Source organism: Centruroides vittatus, unplaced genomic scaffold, assembly GCF_030686945.1.
Source record: "Centruroides vittatus isolate TY-2023 unplaced genomic scaffold, ASM3068694v2 contig_301, whole genome shotgun sequence".
NCBI lineage: Eukaryota > Metazoa > Arthropoda > Arachnida > Scorpiones > Buthidae > Centruroides > Centruroides vittatus.
In genome coordinates, this window is record NW_027121927.1 from 3,622,635 (window position 1) to 3,637,852 (window position 15,218).

Here is a 15,218-nt window from a genome sequence, read left to right on the forward strand (position 1 = left end):
TGTCTTGAGTCAAACTCTATTGAAGTTTTTTATAAAAATAAATTTTGCTTCTACATAAAATATTTTTATAGAGTTATGTAGTGATTTATGTTATTGTTATATTGGTAAAATGCTATCAATAAATAAGTCTGTCTAAAAATATATTTTGATCCTATATATGATAAAAATTTCAAGTCTTATGGAAAACAAGAATGACATATGTTAATTTTTCATATTTCAGCTTATTCTCACTTTATACTTTGTAATAATCAGTCAAAATTATATTCTAGCTTTTAAACATGCCCCAATTTTTGAAATTTTACCAAAACAATACTAAATATTCATAACTTCATTGATAAGATAGTTGGTCAGTTTTTGTTTTATTGATAAAAACAAATAGTGATGATGTAGCATATTTATTGTAAAGTTTTACTGAATAAATACATACATATTTTTACAGAATTCAACTTTATTGAACTAAAAACGATTATAATGACTTTTAATATATTCCCCCTTCCTAAATACATTAGAGAATTTAATTGTGCTTTAATAAGGAATATTAAATATTAATTTTTTTTAAATATTACTAAATAAATACTGTTACTGTATTATTTTTATAAAATTTCTACTCAAAATTTTTAAAAAATAATTCTGTTCTAAACACTATTTTTTATTAATTGGTTTATTGAATATATACAAAATTTTACATACAATTCACAATACTACACAATATTTACAGTACGTTCTGAAATTTTTATTAGTAGTTAAGAGACATATACAAATTTTTGGATTGCATCCTTTAAGATATTTGGTCATTTCATTATAAATATCGAAAGATATTTTAAATTAAAATTTTAAAAAATTTCTCCAAACATTTGACTTTTATTATTTAAATATTAAGTTTGTATTTGATATTTATTCTTAGAACCCAATACTCCTGGTCGATTTGTTGTGTTTTTCCGTAATGAAACGACTCTGATGATGCTCTGGCAGCCTCCCTTTCCATCTGGAGTGTTCGACCGATACAGAATTGCCATTTCTTCTGATGATAACAAAGAATCCGTTCTTTATTTTGATAAAAAGCCTGATCAAATCAGGGGAGCCTTCCACGATCTGGTTCCTGGTCGAGGGTACAATATATCGGTCCAGACTGTAAGTCGCAATCAACTGAGCAGTCCTACTTTAGGAAGTTACCATACCTGTAAGTATATAAGTGTATTTTATTAAATTTCCCCTTGAATATTTTTCATTACTATATTCAAAACTTGTATAGACTATATGAATGTATTATGTGTTGTTAAAGGTTTAAATCTATAAAACTTGAAATTTTATACAATGAAAATTGTATACTTTTTCCTTCATTACTTTTTCCTTATTCTATAATAATCTTTTGAAAAACTGGTTTTCACTGATTTTTTTCAATATTATTTTATTTTTATATATCACAAAACTCTTTTAAAGTTAAATAATTTTGCAATAAAATAACATAATAATAATAATAATTTTTAAATTAGATAACTATTCATTTTTATTATTACAATGCACATTTTCAGATGACTTATGTATAATATCATAGATTATTGAATTGCAAAAGTTTATATAATAATTTATTATACAATATCTTATTAAATAAAAGTTTTAGAAGGTCAGATTGTATTGTTTCCAAGAAAGAATAGAGATGATGTCACAAGATTTGAATATTATTTGCTAACTTCCTTAAGTAGTTTGATAAAAACATATTGGATTGATGGATGAGTCTGTGCTAAGATAACATGAATTAAGATGATTTGAGTTCAAAATATAATAGTGATAACTCTGTTCTTGGAGTGTAGAGGTGAACAAGAAGAACAATACAGTTTTGGCAATTATTAGAATTTGTACAGATGTATATCAAAGCAGTCGATCACATGTAATAATACAGATCAGTGTCAATATATATAATCACAAACAGTGTCAGACATACCTCAATTCCATACTCATACAAAGCAACAATTTTCAACACACAATAGTTCTAGATATCAATTTTACAATTAAAATCACTGATCAAATCTACTTTTTTCCCTAGAGTTTTTTATCTTCTTTATAAAGTTATTAATTTTAATTATGTAACAATTATTTCAATTCTTACATAATTAAAATTAGTTAATTAAAATTTAGTTAAAATTAATTTTTTAACTTAAATTCTATTTTTATATTGGCTAGATATATTCTCTATAATAGTCATTTCATTTTTAGTCTATAATTATCATTTTTAAATCTTGATTTTATCCAAAGATCAAGATCTTGTATGAAAAGATATTCTTAAAAAATATGTTTTTTAATTTGTTATTGTTCATTGTAATGTTTTAATATTGATATCACTGTTAATCTTAGTGTATAGATTGCAATAATAGTTAATCATACAGATAAAAATCAATAGGAAATATTATATTCTGACTGAATCAGATTACTGTATTATAAATCTAGATATTTACAAACAGTAAATATATTTATTTTTTTATTTTTACAGTGCCTCTTCCACCAACAAATGTTACTTTTCACAATGTGACTTCCTATTCGTTTGTTGTGACTTGGTCTCCACCAAGTAATTATTCTGAATTTGATAAATATCAAATTATGCTAAGCCATAAAAATTCAGTGAGACATACAATTAATGGAGATAAAGAGAGAAAAATAATATTTGACACAAATTTGAAGCCTGGTCACAAGTACACTGTCCTTTTAAAAACATATAGTGGTCATGTACATAGCCAAAATGTTACAGGAACTATAATTACAAGTATTGTATAATTATTCATTTAATTTATAGTTTTTATGATAATTAAAAATAATATTTTATTATATAATTTTATAAATTTAGAACCTTTACCGGTTACAAAGGTTAATACATCTTCAGATGAAGCTTATATGTGGATTAAGTGGAATGCTCCAAACAATAGTTTGCAAGATTCATACATGGTAAATATTTTTTAGAAGCTTGCCTTTGTTATTCTAAATCCTTTGTGATAAAAGTAGCAAGTTTTTCCTAAATTTTATCCCATAATTAGTTTTCATTTATGTTAAAATTCTCTCATCTTGCTTGTGTATGTATGTTTTTAATTATTATAGAGCTTAATGCTATATCTATAAAATACATCTGTGTACTCTTTCAGGTAAAATATCATGAATTAGATACATTTAATAGTGATGAAACTGTACAAGTTGTTAAAGAAACAAAGGTCCAATTACTGTATTTACTTCCTGGTCGAAATTATTCCATTAGTATCATGTCATTAAGTAATGGTGTAACTAGTGATCCTGTTACCATTTATGAAGTAACAAGTTAGTAGTTAAATTCGATCTGTTTTATACAATATGTTAAAGATTAAATCAATAATTAGTTACAATTATTTGTGTATCTTCTTCCAGAACCAGCTTCTCCTGTAATTGAAAGTCTGATGCCTCTTAAATATGGATGGAACATTTCTTGGAAGTCTGATGTACGGAGTAGACATGACGAATATGCCGTGGTGATTGTCCGAAATGACACAAAGCAAAAAGAAGAAAGGAAAACATTTAATACTTGGATTGTATTGAATCATTTGTATCCTGGTGCCAAATACAAAATTAAGGTTCACGCAATTAGTCATGGTTTATGGAGTGATCCACATTCTGTGATTAAGACAGTTTGTAAGTGATTAATTTTTGTGTAATATCTTATTACAAAATCTGTCTTTTACACTATCATATTTTATACTTATAAAGTTAATCATGTTTGTTTAATTTATACCAGTTTAACAATGAACCAAACAATTGAAAATTGTAAGCTATTTTACACTTATAATTCAATTTATTTATTAAATAAATTTGAATTGTAATATTAAAATAGTCTGTAATTTCTAGCTATTTATATACATATCAGAACATAGCTTATTGTACCAGCAATATAGTTAAAAAATTATTTTATTAAATAATTTATATTTAAATTGTTGCAAAAAATTAAGTTTTTTTTTTAAAATAAACATTTTTAATTAAAGAAATGTTAGATGATGATATGTCATATAAAGTTAATGATGATAATTGATTTGACATAAAAAAATAATCCAATTTTAAAAACAATTCTAAAAAATTTGTTTTGAGTAATTAGAGAATTATTTTATATAATTTAGATATAGCATTTTTCTTTATGAAATATCAGTAAATTTATTCTTGCAGTTTTATAAAAATGCAATAAATCATTAGAAAAAAACATTCTATAAATGTAAATTTATATCTGTTTTATGTAAATTCTATTATGTAAGTGTAATAATTGATGTCTCTCCCTTGAATATATAAAAAAAATGTTAACAAACAATAAACATATCTTTTGAATACACTAGACTAATTTCAAACATTAAGGAAATGAATGAGACATCCATACTGTATTATTATGACAGAATTTTGTTGAAAAAATACATATTTTATGATGTTAAACTGTGTGCAAAGAAACACATAATTATTTATTTGCTTTTACTTCTGGAAAGCAAGTTTAATCCTTGATCTTCTTTGTTATGTAACTAAAAATATTTTCTCTTGTTGTCATATATATACTTTATCTTCTTTTATTTGAACTATTTATTATTATCCTTTCTCTGCTTTTTATCTAAATAAATATTAATTCCTCTTATCTAGATTCATGCTATTTAACTAAACATTTTTAAATTGTATCATCTCTGTATGACACTTTCATTTTCATATTGATAAATAACAAAATCAATTAAAATGTTAAGACATATTTTGAATTTTTTTTAACAGTTCTTTATTAATAATAAAAATTTCAGGTCCTAAACCTCCAGAAAATTTAGAAATTGCCAAAGTAACAAATTCAACGTTGTTGTTAAATTGGATAGCACCACAGTCACTAATTGATTATTATTCTGTTGGATATTATCCAATAAACTCTGCACAGGTGAAAAAAATTGGTAAATAAGAATTTTTTATATTTTATTTTCTTATTCAGCTTTATTATTTCTTTTGTGATATAGGGTGTATGTATGGTATTTGTTCTCTGTATAGCAGACAGTTACTGCAGTCAGATTTGGCCATGTTTTATGACCAAATCTGACCAAAAAAACAGCATCAGTATTCCACATCTTCCCCAATCAGAATAGTGTCCAGTCCCATACTGTATAATTTTAGAGATCTGAGAATTAGTGTGTTTAGGGTGGGTTAACTGTTGCTAGCATATTTTATTTTCTAACAACTTTAATTGAAACTTTTAGGGTTATTTTTATAGTTTAATAAGTTCATGTTCACATTCTTTCATTTGTATGAATTTAATTATAAACAAATTGTTTTTATTTCTTTCATATATTTTACAATAATCTTGCTTTAAGGCATAATTGGGTCAAATGTAAGGTAAAAAATTAATGTAGTTGACATTTTGTATATTCTTTTGATAGAGTTACATTTTTATTGATATAGATCTAGATTTTCTGTTAAGAATTAATTTATTCATTCATGAATGCTTGCTTTTTAAAAAAATGCTTAGTTCTTATACTAATAAGTAATAATTTTTAAAAAACCTAATTAGAATTAAAGTATAAGAAATGAAAATTAATCACAATTCTTTTATTTAATAAAATCTCTTTTATACTTTTTTAGGCATTACAAATACTACAAATTATGAAATTAGAAATCTTATAGCAGGCGAGAGATATAATATAGAAGTTGTGTCAGCTCTTGATAACATAGAGTGTTACGATCCAGTGATTCTTCAGCAAACATTGTGTAAGTTGATAAAATATTTTATCATAATATGTATTTCCATGTATCTTAACTAAGGTGATCATGACTTAACCAGTGGGTCATGATATTCTCAAGGCTACAAAAACTATACTTCTTGCTTATTTTGCACTGTTTCTGTATGCTGAAAAGAAATTTCCAATAAAAAACTGATTTTTTTAAAAAATAAGCATAGATATATTTGAATTTTGTAATTTTTTTAAAAATTAAATTAAAATATTTATTTTTTTTAGATCCAAATAGCATTAATAAAGAGTATATCCGTACAATACTGGATTCAAGAAATGTCACGTTTCAATGGAGAGTTCCTATGGGTCAAGTCGATTCATATTCTATAATGTATACCTCCTCTAGAAAACCAAAAGATCAACTTTCACGACAGGTACTTTTAAACAGTATTTTTAATATCAAAATTTTTCTTTGTCTTATTGGTGTTGATATAATTAGAGATACAGATCGGTCATTAAAAATAAAGGTCATTGTTTAATCCATGATGACACTAATTAGTCAGATAACCATTAAAAAACACAATCAGACAATTTTTTCTTTGGTCATCGTTCTGTTTTAGAATAACATTTATGTGCCAGAGGTCTTCTTTCATGAAGAGTCAAAACTTGTATTACAGGTCTCTTGACTTATCGAGTGCTTGATAAACTCGATTCCATGGACATGCTTAGCTTAAGTTGTAATAATAAATAGCTTTCCCCCTCTAAAAACATATTGAGGTCATTCAGGATAAGAATAAGGAACTAGGAAGTGTAAGAGTAAACTCATTGGCACAATATTACTTGACACTTTTTTTAATCTCTGGACTATTTACCTATAAGTTTAAATAAGATAAAGATTAAAAGATGAAATAAATATCTTTTTATTTATAAATACAAAACACAGTTTTTAAATTAGCATTTATTTATTCAGAAAAAAAATCAGGTGCATGAATGTGCATATGTATATATAAATTATTTTGTAATAATTATTGAATGTATTATGTTTTCATAAGAAAAAAATTTATATTTTTGGAAATTTTGATTACTTAAATTTTATTAATATCTGTGACCTCAAAGAATATTTTTAAATTGATGTTAAGGTTACGTAAATATATTAATATTTATATATGAATTAAAAACTAGATTTTAAATATTTATGAATCAAATTTATTTTTAAATATATTTAAAATTTTTTAATATTATATATGGTTTTTTGAGAAGTTAGTTATGAGTATAATATAATATAATTTATTTAGATTTTAAATATTTTTATTGATTTATCATAAAATTAAAAAGTATTCTTTATATGAACATAATTTCATATTAATGTAATGGTTTGCTTTATGCCTGAGGCATCTGCTGCTTTACGCAGTTTGTCATCTCTCCACTTTACTGTAATTCCTTAATTTAAGAGGTACAGTACATTTTCACATTTTAATATTTATGAAATCAGAATGTGTCTTATATTTGATGTCAAAAGAATATTGCTCTTCCTCATTGTCAAACTGACAAGTTGTGGCATAAAATTTGCATATGAGTGAACTTTGTACTATCTATTCATCTTGTTGTCAATTCATTTATGTATATCAGGTAGTAGTACATGTGTTGAATTCAATTATAATTTAGATTCTGTTTTCCATTTAAGGTGTATTTAAAAAATTACATTATGATGCGGTCTTGAAAGAAAAATAAATAATAAATAATTATTTCTTTCAATTTAAAAAATTAAGAAAAGAAAATATAATAGCTTTAATTTCTGAAATTATTAAAAGAAAAAATAATCTGCAAATAATAAATTTTAATGTACTAAAATTATATCCATTCAAAAACATCAAAATTTATAAAAAAAATGATTTATGCATATAAAAGTTGCATTAAAAACTGATTTGTAACTTACCAAATTTTCTGATGTTCTTATTTAATCTTCCAACGGATTTATTCATTTTATTCTGCAAACAATTAATTGCATCTTAAGTTTGTGTAATAATTAAATTGCTAATTTTGTTAATAAATACATTAAACTTGGGCTTAATAGAAAGTCTCAGGAGATGAGACATTGTTCATTTAGGACAGGTGACAGGTGTCCTATTAAGACAGGTATCTGTTTAAAAAAATTCCATATACTTTACAATATCAAGCAGTTTTCAAATAATTAATATAAAGTTTTGTTTCATAAAATAATGTATAATAATCAAAATGATTACAGATAGCCAAAGAATCAACAGAATTATTAAGGTTTTAGTGATAATTAATTGCCACAATTTAATACTAAATGTAATAATAGAAATTAATGGTTAATTAATTTAGAAAATTAGAAGAAAAGATCCTGCCTGGAGTGGGACTCAAGCTACAACTATTGCAATCTAGGCTACCCAAAATAATGTTGCCAATTTTCCCAATGCAACTCATTTGGCTCATTCTACTTCTGTTATTCTTGCCACCTTTTAAAATTCTTTTAGTTTCTTGGATACATTTATTCCTAGGATACATTTAATACAGTAGAGAGTCGTTAATCGGAATGCCAGTAATCAGAATGGCCGGTAATCGGAATGATTTTCAGTCGGACTGTGTCATGCTGAATCGAACGTTTTTGATACTAAATTTACTTCTAAAGTATAATTTTCATGTTTTTATATTCTTCAATATATTTATTTTGTTTGTACAAAATGCAGAAATAATTTTTAACGATACGATAGCCTCGATTATTATTATAAAAATTTTCGTTAGGCTTAAAATCAACGAAAATTCAACATGAAGCGACACGCAATGGAGAAAAATTTGAACATCGGACAGGTTAATGTATTTTTTCGTACATAATGGGTAATCGGAACAACCCCAGTCCCCAATTGATTCCGATTTTCGACGCTCTACTGTAATATCAGAGATGCCATTTCAATTTAGACACTTACAGTTTCCAGTAAGACTAAGCTTTGCTATGTCAATTAACAAATCACAGAGACAAACATTGAAAGTTCTTGGCCTACAATTACAAGAAGAATGTTTTTCTCATGGTCAGCTGTATGTAGGATGCTCTAGGATAGAAACTGCTAACAACCTTTATGTATACTCTCCATTCAGAAAACATACAATGTTGTATATAAAGAAGTATTATAAATTTTATTTTCAAATTTACCTTTGTTTGATACGTGTTTTGTTTATTTCTAATATCACACATTTTTGTTACTGAATAATTTCTTGGAGAAGATACTAATCTACACATTTCAAATCTAAACATTCTGTTTCCTGCCCATAAGCAAAAAGAATATCTGTTCAATTTGCACTCTTTGTTGTTTCACAAAGAACTTTTACGATAATTTATACCTAGGCAATGCCAGGGCCGGCCATCGGGGGTTGCGGCGGATGCTACGCACCGGGGCCCCGCGATTGAGGGGGCCCCAACATTATCAAGAATGCAGTATTTTTAGTAATTTTTCTGAAGTAATTAATGTATTAGCAAGAACAAAATCACGCTTTAAATAAACATGCATTAATATATGTTCGTGTTTGTAAATTTTTTTATTTTAGAAAAACATTTGGGCCCAAATAGTTTCTTGCACCCGGGCCCCTTTATCGAGAAGGCCGGCCCTGGGCAATGCCTAGCTTACCTGCTAGTTCTTTTAAATGAATTTGAAATCTGTTACAAATTTCATCCAATATTTCTATACATGTTACATTAAACTTATCAACCATCACATGAATCTAGATTCCCACATTAGTATTGAGACTTCCACAGTTTATCTTGAGTTGTATAAATTTGGTTTCATTCTCATCTTTCATACTTGCTAACTTTATTGTAAATTGGGCTGTCTGTAATGAGCATAACTGTTGTTGGTCCAACTGTTTAGTCACATAACTGTTGTCATTTAATGTTCTCAATTATGAGAACATTAAATGCCTATCAAAGCTGACTGCAAGACTATATCATGAAGCACCATATATCAAGGCTATATGATGCCTTATGCTAACTAATTCATTGTCTCTCACTTAAATTTATTGAATTAATACTTAATGATTTGAAATAAACTTTTGCTTCAAACAGAATTATATTTTTGCCAGAATTTAAATTTGGTATAAATTAAGATAAATCAATTAAGATATTTAAACATATTACAACTGAAAGATGTTTATATAATTTTCATTCAAATTATATTTAAGAAGCTAAATACTGTGATTGTTAAAACTATACAAAAACTTTATATATAAAATTATATTTTATAGGTCCCAGGTGACATTTCCTCTGGAAAAATAGTAACTGACATTATAAATGACTTAGTTCCAGGAGAGTTATATAAATTTCATTTTTATGTAGTCAGTCATGAAGTTAAATCTCCAGAAGTAATAATCAATGTTCGAACAAGTAATGTCTTATTTCTATTTATTTTTTGTTAAAGATTCCTGAAAAAAATTTAATTGTTTTACTGATTTGTTAATTTCAGAACCAGAAATTCATTCAGTAATTCATACTGTTAGTTGTGAAAAAGACTCAAGAACTCTAAGAATTAAATATACTCCAACACCTACCAAAAGTGTTGTGTTTGACAGATATCGTTTTCAACTATTAGGAACAAACATAGAAGAGCAAGAAAAACTGTTTAATGATACAAATCGTCTTGTAATATTTAACGACTTAATACCAGGACGACTTTATAATATAAGCATCTGGACAATTAGTGGAGGAGTTCATAGCATTCCTCAGCATCGTCAAGCAAGATTATGTGAGTACTTTAATGATTCTATAAAGTATTTTCAAAAATAATTTAGCAAATTAGTAATGATTTAGCTTATACTGTATATAAAAAGAGTATCAGTAACAATAATAAACTTTGATAAAAATAATTGAAATCATAATACAGTTGAATCTACTTAACAATTTACTTAAAAGAGCACTCTTCCTGTACCAGATTTTCTTTCCTATGCTTTACATTAGTGTGACTCTTGTTAACAGAGCATCTGATAATGGAGTAGTTCATTTAAATGAGCACCATATTGGTGGTTTTTAAGAGCATCAGTCTGCATAAGGAAGCACAGTTCTAAGATTTATAAATGTAGCTTTAATCATGCAGTAGATTATTTGCAACTGGACTCTTGACACGACAGTATTTGTTGAAATACTATCGTGTCAAGAGTCCAGTTGCAATACATCCTGGGTGATAATCTACTGCAAGATTAAAGCTAGCTTTATATTGTATATTGATATTGTTTAAAGAAAACAAGTAGATGATGATGATGAGGTTGATTAGGACAGTGATAAAACAGAAATTATTATTATTTTATTCTGTATATTTCCTAAAATCTTTACCCATTGACTTTCTAAAAATTTTCTCTCCATGTTACTATCTCTAAAGCATTTGACTTATTTCATTTCTTTGATACATAACATGAATATATATTTATTATTAATTACGGTTTTATATTTGATATATTTAAAAATGATACTTGTTAATAAAATATAGAGTTTTGTATTTACTAGCAAATTAAATAGGAATTTCTTTAATTAACAATATAATAATTGTTACAAGATATGTTAAATTAGATTTTATTAATCACATTTATAGGTCCAGAACCTGTTGAAAATATCACAGCAATTGCTGTTACTGACACTGATATCATTTTAATATGGAAAGAACCATTCGGGGACAAAGATGGATATGAAGTTCAATATCAGGACCATGAAGGAAACTTAGTGAAGAATGTTACTCTTAAAGAAAAAATATCCTATAAAAACTTACGTCCACATCATAATTATACATTCTTGGTTACTGTTCTAAGTGGTTATAACACATCTACCATTCAACGGAGCAAACCTGTTTCTGAAACAATTCATACAAGAGAATCTGGTAATGAAAAGTTTGATTGTCTCAATCACAAAATAAATCAATTAAATTATGTTAATTATACCAATTAAATTTGTGATTTTTAATTAAATAGTTCCAGGCAAAGTACAATATTTTCAGTCATTAGATGTGAAACCAAATGTAGTTACTTTACAATGGTCGTTATCATCCAGTGATCAGAATGGTGTACTAACAGGCTTCAAGATAACTTATTATTTAAAGGTAATTTCTTATTAACTGTATATATTTTAGTTATTATTTTCATATAATTTTTATTTATTTTTTAACACAGAAAAAAAAACTGTTAGTAATAGGCTGACAGTCTACAATATAATGTAAATCTGGATTTGTTCCTAATCCAGATTCATATAATTTATCATGGAAGTTTGGGTTGGGGCATCATTTCCCATCTTTAACCTGCATTGGATGGCTTTATTTGAGTTGTGTTCACCCATAATGGACTTAACTAGTTGTAATGCCTTAATTCATTAAGCTGTAGCTTAATAACTATATTGTTTAGAGTGAACAAATTCCTTAATTTCATCACATATTGTAGCATCTATGTGAGAAAAAGAATTATTGCCTTGCTTTTTTTTTTATTAAAGTAACAATTTCTAGATCTTCATTATTACAACTGCAGGTAATAAGTATTAATTTCAGTTATGCATCATATTTAGATATGAATATCAATATAAAACATTTCAATTTTCAAATAGAATTGGAAATATAAAGTAAATGTTCCAGCAAATAAAGATTATTGAATATTTTTTTTTAACAATTTCTTATGCTAAATTCAAGTAAAATGCTTCTTAAAGAAGCTCTTGGAAAACAATAAAATAAATATTCTGAAGATGAGATTTGGGCATAAAATCTGTTCTTAAAAATTGATTTGAGTATAATATCTAATTTCAAACATTTATCTTATCTTTCAAGGATTTTTTAAGTTAGATGTTGAATTTAAGTAAAAATATTCTTTATTTGTTGGTTTGTATTGCTATAAACATGATAATTATATTATCACTCATTTTCTACTTGGCATTTGCATTGTAACCATGCAACTAGGTACATTTATTATTTTATAGATATTGTTATTAAAGATTTATATTAGTCTCCCAACCATTTTTTATCAATACTATCTTTTTAATATATGGATAGATTGTGATATTGAAGAATACAATTCAGGATTACAATCTACTTACAATAAAGTGATCTGAGTTAAAATAATACTATTAAACAGTTGACTTCAAATTGATAAAATGACTTTCAGAACAATTGTGAGCTGCATTCATGAATAGTATTATGCTATTGCAAGAGCTAAAAGATTTCCATTAAAATGAATGAAAAAAGTAAAACATTGGGAATTTAAATGCTTATTATTAATATTTCTGCAATAAATTAATTTTATAAACATAATTTTGCCTAAAATTAAATGTAAAACTACAAATTAGAAACTTCTTCAACATTCATCATACAGTATTACAGTTATTATTTATATAATAGTTTTAATTAAATATGGTAATATTATTTATTACATAAATCTATTTAAAAAATATTGCATATATTTTGATAATTAGATAATTGATGTATAAAAATTGGTTATTTATTTTCATACACACAAAAATAAATTTAGACATTTTTTCCAAACTTTTCTGCTTTAAGGATAAGCCAGAAAGAGAAGAACATGAAATATTTGGTCCTAATGTAACACAAGGAACAATTTATAATTTAAAACCTGGTAAATCCTATATTTTTGAGGTATGTATGATATTATTTATTGTTCTTGTTTTAAATAATTTTTGAATAACACAAGAAAATTAATTTGGCAATCATTTAGCTTTAATATAATTATTGCACTTTGAGATGTTTATATATGTATATATACATCATGCCAGTGTAAAGCTGGTTGAGTGCCATAGTGGATGATTACAGGCCTTGGACACTGAATTGTCCCCAGTTGACACTTTGAGTAACTAGTATGGTTATATCTAAAAGTGAGGGATTGGACAGAGGTCTGGATAGCATAACTGGCAACACAGCCACATGGTAAGCGGCTGTTGCAGGTATGAGTCCTGCTCCCGGCTGATTCTTTTCTATAGAAAAATAAACATCACTACAAGCAAACAAATAATTTTTGAATAAATTCAAAAATGATATGCTTGATTAGATTTGAATTTTGTGTTTTGGATATTTTTGTGAATTTTATTCCCTGAAGATGGACTTAAGAGATCAAAAAATACTAAGGAATGATGTTTTTGCAATTATGACTCCAATAAAGCAGCTTTTCTTGTAGAGTTTGAAGTTTTAAAGTAACAAGGAATGAACATGAACCCATACTTTCCCAGCAGGATAATGTTTTTTAATTTATTCAGCAGCAAACATTTTTGGCCTCATTTAGGGGTTTACATCATGCTGACACAGAAGAAACATAAAATGCAAGCTGAGAATTGCAAATTTAGATTGTTTTTGAGATTGTTCTTCTGCATCTTAATATTTAAATTATTACAGGATTTTGAAATTATACGTTTTCACCTGTTATTATATATACCTGTTATACTTATTATAAATAAAACATTAGGTTTCTGAAGGAGGCTGAAAACATTTGTTACTGGGTAAATTAAAAAACATTATCCTTCTGGAAAAGTGTATAAGCTTCATTCCTTATTATTGTGTAAAAGTTCCAGCTTTTGAAATATTTCATAATTTGAACTTTTAAATGTTGGTAAGTATTATGTTATTAAATTTTTGAATTTTTTGAGAATATATAAACACAAACTTTCAAATTAAACATATATAAACAAAGCCTGATATTTTATAATGAAACCAAACAGATTTAAATCAGGCTACTTTACCACTACTATTAATAATTAAATACTGAGTAAGCATTAGATACCATCTCTTATTAATTTTAATAATTATAATTAGTTAATATTTATTAAAAAGTTTAAATATTCTGGAAGAAAAGAATTGCCTGGATCAGGACTCAAATCAACAACTGCTGCTTATCATGCAGATATGTTGCCAATAACATTACCTGGACATCTGTCCAATCCCTCACTTCCAGATATTATTTGGTTTCATTATAAAATATCAGGCTTTGAGATGTTTATACAGTAAAATCCCGTACAATGCGGGGGATTTGTTATGCATTATAGAAAATTGCGTTATTGAAACCTGCATTATCACATGATTTATGAAAGTTTAAACCTAGGCCTATAAGTTGAAAAAAACATATACCTCCGATTGACAAAATTTGAGGGTTGTTACTTGCTTTATTTGTGCATTGTACGGGACTGTATATGTATATGTATATATATATACATACATCAACAATCAAGTAAATTTACCAGCATTATTTATAATTTCTGTTTATTAGTTATGAGACTTATCATAGTCATGATCTGAATTTCTTATAATATTAATATTATTTGTGTCATATTGTATATTTATCTAATATATTTTCTAAATAGAATTAATTACTCAGTTAAAAATTTATGATATTTTAATTGTAAATCTTTAACTGAATATTTCAGATTCAGGCTCATACAAAAATTGGTCCTGGACAAATATCTATACTTTCATTATCTTTACCAATTGGTGGTGAGAATTTTCAACTGCTTTTAATTAAAAAATGTGAATTTAAAGAATCTTATATATT

The 15,218-nt window shown here is 26.1% G+C and overlaps 1 protein-coding gene across 2 annotated transcripts in view; it reads left to right on the forward strand.

Annotated features, from left to right (window-relative positions):
- Positions 1-15,218, forward strand: part of LOC136972755 (tyrosine-protein phosphatase 10D-like) — a 28,425-nt gene that overhangs the window by 1,624 nt on the left and 11,583 nt on the right. For both annotated transcript variants that reach the window (XM_067267381.1, XM_067267382.1), the window contains exons 4-17: positions 905-1,180; positions 2,489-2,758; positions 2,840-2,937; positions 3,132-3,300; positions 3,388-3,648; positions 4,779-4,919; positions 5,602-5,727; positions 5,976-6,124; positions 9,948-10,086; positions 10,166-10,444; positions 11,285-11,566; positions 11,658-11,785; positions 13,223-13,318; positions 15,094-15,160. In XM_067267381.1, the coding sequence (XP_067123482.1) occupies positions 905-1,180; positions 2,489-2,758; positions 2,840-2,937; positions 3,132-3,300; positions 3,388-3,648; positions 4,779-4,919; positions 5,602-5,727; positions 5,976-6,124; positions 9,948-10,086; positions 10,166-10,444; positions 11,285-11,566; positions 11,658-11,785; positions 13,223-13,318; positions 15,094-15,160 (2,481 nt within the window). The remainder of the gene's footprint in view (positions 1-904; positions 1,181-2,488; positions 2,759-2,839; positions 2,938-3,131; positions 3,301-3,387; positions 3,649-4,778; positions 4,920-5,601; positions 5,728-5,975; positions 6,125-9,947; positions 10,087-10,165; positions 10,445-11,284; positions 11,567-11,657; positions 11,786-13,222; positions 13,319-15,093; positions 15,161-15,218) is intronic.